The 6,174-nt window shown below is 32.2% G+C and overlaps 1 protein-coding gene across 1 annotated transcript; it reads left to right on the top strand.

Annotated features, from left to right (window-relative positions):
* Nucleotides 1-2,385: 2,385 nt before the first annotated feature.
* LOC139490462 (uncharacterized) lies at nt 2,386-5,063 on the top strand. The gene is made up of 3 exons (XM_071277243.1): nt 2,386-2,850; nt 3,417-3,609; nt 4,222-5,063. Exons 1-3 carry the CDS (start codon nt 2,422-2,424, stop codon nt 4,299-4,301), a joined length of 702 nt encoding a protein of 233 aa, XP_071133344.1. The 5' UTR covers nt 2,386-2,421; the 3' UTR covers nt 4,302-5,063.
* The last annotated feature ends 1,111 nt before the right edge of the window (nt 5,064-6,174 follow it).

Here is a 6,174-nt window from a genome sequence, read left to right as displayed (position 1 = left end):
CTATTTTATTACTGCAAATAACATACGTGTGCATGAATATGAACAAGAAACAAAATTCATATTATACCGATGCAAAACTACAGACTCTCCTGGGCGACGTGGAAAAGTGTAAAATTTTGCTTTTTTGGAAATTTTTCATTTGTTGCAACCAATTACATACAAATTATCTGTCAGAGATACAGATGGGATGGTGTAAACTTCCCAAAAAAACGTGTATGGTGTAATGGTGTATGGCATATGGTGTAATAGTGTAAGGTGTATGGCATATGGTGTAATGGTGTAAGGTGTATGGTGCTATGGTGTATGGTGTAAGGGGAATGGTGTAATGGTGTTTGAGGAATAGTGTGATTGTGTAACGTGCGATCGGGAATGGCGTGAATGATGGTGTACGACATTTCATTGGTTGAAAACGAAATTCTTTTTATTTCATTTTTTCGAATTGTAAGCATAAACAATAATCATAATCTTACATTACAAGGTGTATGGTGTAATGGTGTGTGGTGTATGGTGTATGGTGTATGGTGTATGGTGTAATGGTGTATGGTGTTATTTGGAAGTTGACACCATCCAAGGACTGTATTTAAGACTCAAGGATTTGTATAGTAAATCCTTGATGTACCCTATAATCTGTATTGCTTTTGGAATAACGGTTTTTATTATAATTGAAGTTTTTATTTTTTTGGCGAAAATAAAAGATTGGATTTTTTTCAAAATTAGCGCATATGACATGCACTCCCTCTTTGAAGTACTCCAAAAAGATAAAATTCACCTATAAAGGTATGTCTTGTGTATGTATATCACACGTTCCATCTACAATATACGGAAATTACACGGCCGGGTATTGTAAAGCTTTTGAGGGACTTTTAGTGTCAAATTCATATCCCTGGGCGAAGAAACTATCGGTTTGTGAAAAACACAGTGTGTACACTGACTTATAAAAAGTGTTTTAGTCTTTCATGCTGTCTAGTCTGAGCATTTTTTGTAGGTCATAAAAAAAAAGGAAAACCGTCAAAAAAATTATGTGAACGGAAAATGGGCTTTGCAAACGTTTCTTTAACGATAAAAAATAATGTAGAACTGATTATTTCGATCATTCGAATATGTGTAAATAATGAATATTTATATCATTTAGACTTTCATATTGCTGTTTTTTTAATATTGTATTATACAAATTTTATGACGATTTAGACCTTGGCATTTCGTGTAGACACCTGTTTCTTGTTGAAGACTAAACATCCGGTCTTGATTTACCTATGGTGTTTTTGTCGTTTGGTTGCTGTCAAGTTGAAGCATATCCCATATCTCCTCTAGTATGTGCTTTAAAATCAGCTTATAAGAATTCATAATTGAAAGGGTTATTTGCATGAGTATAGATCAATTCCATGAATATACTGATATATTGTAATAGATGTGCCTTGATGTGTCTAGGTTAATTCCCCTTAATTTGAACAGATTAATTATTTAGTATTTAAATGTTTATTTTAAGTTTAATTTTATTTAAACACAGTAAGATAAAAGTAAGGATTGTTAATTTAACTGTTTTAGTATTTAACTTTCGATGTTTTTATAATGTTTTATGAATATTTATTTATTCAACTTTTCTTCAGTACCGTTTCAGTTAAAGTTACCCTGTTTAATGACAAGTTTAGAATATCATTTGATATTCAGTGGGAGTCGGCCTTGCACAGGCCTCCAAATACTCGCCGGACTGTATCAGTTCACTTGAGTTTAGAGTTAGCCACCACTTCGGTGCAGTTCGCCACAGTTAGTCACCCCTTTATGGTGCAAATCTCACTACTTTAAAAACACAACCGCGAAGCAAATTTACTTTACTTTTAATATTAACTCTGAGAACACTTCAATTTCATTTTACCTTTGAAATTACTCTATTTTTGAACTTCAGTTTAGAAAGTTTTCTGACTCCTGTTTATATCCGACTTTGTTTAATACATGCAATTATTGTACATATGTGAATAAAATATAGTTTCGTTTGATCATTGTCTGTTGTTCAGCCATAATCTGATATCAGGTATCCCAATGGTCGAATAGGGGCGAAGTACTGGCCGCTACACGTCCCGGAAGGTGTCGTCACCGACCCCCTCCGTTACAATATTATTAATCGTATTATTTTAGCAATTTGTGATTCGTTAAGACTTGGTCACATGTTCATTTGTATTTACTCAGGCTGCACGCTAATTCTGCTATATTTAGCGTTTCGTAGGTCAGAAACAGCATATGCACAGAGCATACAGCATGTTACTAAAAATACATTTAAAAAAACCCAATTATCGTCACATGTTCTTCTCGGCCAATCAAAACGACTTCCTGTCTAGACTGTTGCGGTAGTTGCAGACGATCATGGCGGAGCAGATGGCTGACGGTAGATTCGCGTCCCTGGGACAAGACGATAGGGATAATATAATGGAAAATATAGAAACAAAAAACACAAAAAGGCAGAACACCACAGCAGTTAAACTATTCAGGGAATATTTGACCGAGAAAAGTAAGCCGATAGAATTCGAACAGTACACTATAGAGCAAATGGACGATTCATTGGCATCGTTTTATTTGAAAATGAGAAACAAAGAGGGTAAACATTATAAAAAGACAACAATGCAAGCCTATAGACAAGGTCTAAGCAGACACTTACAGAAATGTAGGGACATAGACATTTGCAATGAAGATATATTCAAAAAGTCCTGTAAATCCTTCAAGGGTATGACAAAGGAACTCAAGCGCCTTGGGCTAGCTGCTATAGAACATCACCCTTCCATAGAAGAGAGTGATATTGAGAAGATGTACTCATATTTTTGTAAAAATCTGGAGGATGCACAGCTTTTGCAGTATAAGGTAATTTTTATACCACATACATGGAAAATTAATAAAATTGAGAATGGAAATGGGAATGTGTCAAAGAGACAACAACCCGACCAAATAAAAAACAACAGCAGAAAGTCACCAACAGGTCTTCAATGTATGACACATTTTTTTAATTCCATGCATAAAGCCTTATCAGTGTAAAAATAAACATATTGTGAATTTTAAAGGATGACTTCGCTACAAAGGAGGTTGTATACAAAAAAAATCATACTATATATAGGTGTTCCATGCGTATATATGGACCTATTCATGTACATTTGTACATGCTTAATATTGCGCATGCATATTAATATTATAGACGAAAATTTTCACAATCATCTATAACAATCTATAATAAGAACAGCACGTCAATGTGACAATTAGATGTATAACAAAATTAAATACAAATATTATTCAATGTCAATAAAATATTTATCTTCTGTTCACAGTGAAAATGGCTAATTATTTGCATATAATATTGAAAATTGTGTTTCTTTTTAGTATCTATCTAATTGTGTGCATACTGTCCACTTCAATTAAAATTTCTTCTGTTTTAGGTATTTGTTGACATCATGCTGCACTTTGGCCGTAGAGGGAGGGAAAACCTGTCAAGTCTTAAAAGAAAGCATTTTGCAGTTAAGCGTGGTGCAGATGACAAATTGTATGTCTACAAAGTAATTGATGAGCAAACAAAAAACCACCAGTCAGACAGTGAATTATCCTCAGATGGACGAATGTATGAAATTACAGGTAACTGTTATCTATATATACATGTACATATTGACCTACAAAGTAACTACCCTTTAATTTTTTTTTATTGCATTGATTTAATATAAACTTATAAGAAGTTATGTTATGCATATTAAAGATGCAATCTACATAAAACTATTGCATTTTTAAAAATAAAAATAAAACAAATGGACTGACCTACCTTTTTTATTAAGTTATCAGAACCACACTATTTATTGACCTGATTAAAACTCATTCAAATATAAATCATTCATTTCATAATTAATAACCATTAGTGATTAAAAAAATATCAACCAATATAGCTACATATCCCATATTTTTTTTATCAAGTGTTTTGAACCACAGTGGCAGACATTTTTATAATATTATTTTGCCATTTTTTCATATTACAATCAAACATTAATAGGAAAATGTGATATTTATAGTTGGTAAATACGTTGTACAATGTATATGTCAAATATCAATGAATATATGCATGGGATAATATACGAAAAACAAAATAGAAATTATTGTATAAACTCTATGATCATATAAAGAAAAACACTTATTTGACTGCAGAAGACTTTTATCTGGAGTATTTTTATTTAGAAATGTTTAACATGCTTTTTTCAGATGGTGAAAGATGTCCAGTGAAGTCTTTTGTGAAGTATATCAGGAGGTTGAATCCTAAATGTGTAAAATTATTTCAATAAGCAAGATCATACCCTAAAGAAGGAGTGTATTATGACAATATACCTCTAGGTCATAATAGACTTGGCCAATTCATGAATGAAATTAGCAAAATGTCAAATCTTTCTCACATATATACCAATCATTCCTGCCGAGCAACAACTGTTCATCTTCTTGACGAAGCGGATATTCCAAGCAGACATATAATGACAGTTACGGGACACAAGTCAGAAACATCTCTAAAAACTTACTCTGGAAAAACTTGTGAAAAAAAAACCGGCATATGTCGGAAATTTTAAGCTCAAAAACATGTGGAAAGAAATCATGTATATCTAATATAGATTTTCTTTGCTTGTCTCAAAGTACAATTACAGTTGAAGCCAATGAAGGGGTGGAACAAATTCCGGTTGAATTGAGTGATGCAGAGCTTTAATCAAACTCACAGAATGAAACTGTAATGAATGACATTTTGCCTAATAACCAATTGGATAAAATTCTTACAGAAATTGGTAATGGTCCCTCAAATACAAATATAATGAAACCCGAGACATTGAAGACATATCAAATTTTTTTAAACCTACCACAACCAGATATGAAAATGTTATTTCTTAATAACTGTAACAATGTAACTGTTAATATAAATTACAATGTTCACCCATATGTGAACAACCCTGCAAAGGTATAGCTTCATATACAAAATGTTTTTGTTGTAAATTTCTTGTTACTATTTCTGTTAATTGTTATATATTGTTTCAATTAAACAAGCAAACATCTATATATTGATTGTTGTGATTCTGTTATAACGTATGAACATTTGAAAATTTTACAGTAATAATGGTTTTGAAGACATGCAAAACAATATATTGTTCATGCAATAGTTCTTGATTAATAATATAACAATTGTAGCCTTTGTTTGAGGTCGATACGAGGTTATATCGACCAAGAGAAGCATATCGACCTCGGACTTCGTCCTCAGTCGATATGCTTCTCTTGGGTCGATATAACCTCGTATCGACCTCATACAAAGGCTATAATTGTATATGAACATTTGAAAATTTTACAGTAATAATGGTTTTGAAGACATGCAAAACAATATATTGTTCATGCAATAGTTCTTGATTAATAATATAACAATTGTAGCCTTTGTTTGAGGTCGATACGAGGTTATATTGACCAAGAGAAGCATATTGACCTCGGACTTCGTCCTCAGTCGATATGCTTCTCTTGGGTCGATATAACCTCGTATCGACCTCATACAAAGGCTATAATTGTATAATATTGATCGGTGTGAGCTGTACCACATACGTATATATGAACCTTATTAATTTCGATCTAAAAAGGTTCCTATAAAGAAATAGATATTTTATAAAGTCTTAATAAATTTCAATGATCACAAATCTAATCTAAATCTGATTTTAATTATTTCGTGATTCTAAAATACGTTTTTTTTGGGGGGGGGGGGGGGGGGGGGGGCAAGAATTACATTTTTTTTAAATCTGATATGGCTTTAAAACACAGTCTGATTTAAGATATATAATGTTCACAAAGTATCATAATATTCCCAGATTAAGGAAAACAAAAGACGTTTTTTCTGTTATTTTATTTTACAAAGTTGTTAATTGTTTAACTTGGATGTAATTTACTAGTCAGTCAGTCAGTGTCGGATTCCGGGCGACATTGCGTACGCTTTGCCCTTAGATTTGAAAAAATATAATTTTAGCATTATTAAAATCTTTTTTATATCTTTGTTACACTTCCTCCGCTGTATCAAAGCTAGTGAATTAGTCTAAATGTCCGTGCAATGTATAGTTATATTTCTTTTCATGACTTGTTTATTCTTAAATATAAGCGTTGTCTATTTTTATCTGAAAAGTCCACACATGGACTTTTCATTAG

Source organism: Mytilus edulis, chromosome 9 (assembly GCF_963676685.1).
Source record: "Mytilus edulis chromosome 9, xbMytEdul2.2, whole genome shotgun sequence".
Taxonomy (NCBI): Eukaryota; Metazoa; Mollusca; class Bivalvia; order Mytilida; family Mytilidae; genus Mytilus; species Mytilus edulis.
This window is presented reverse-complemented; position numbering and strand designations above follow the sequence as displayed.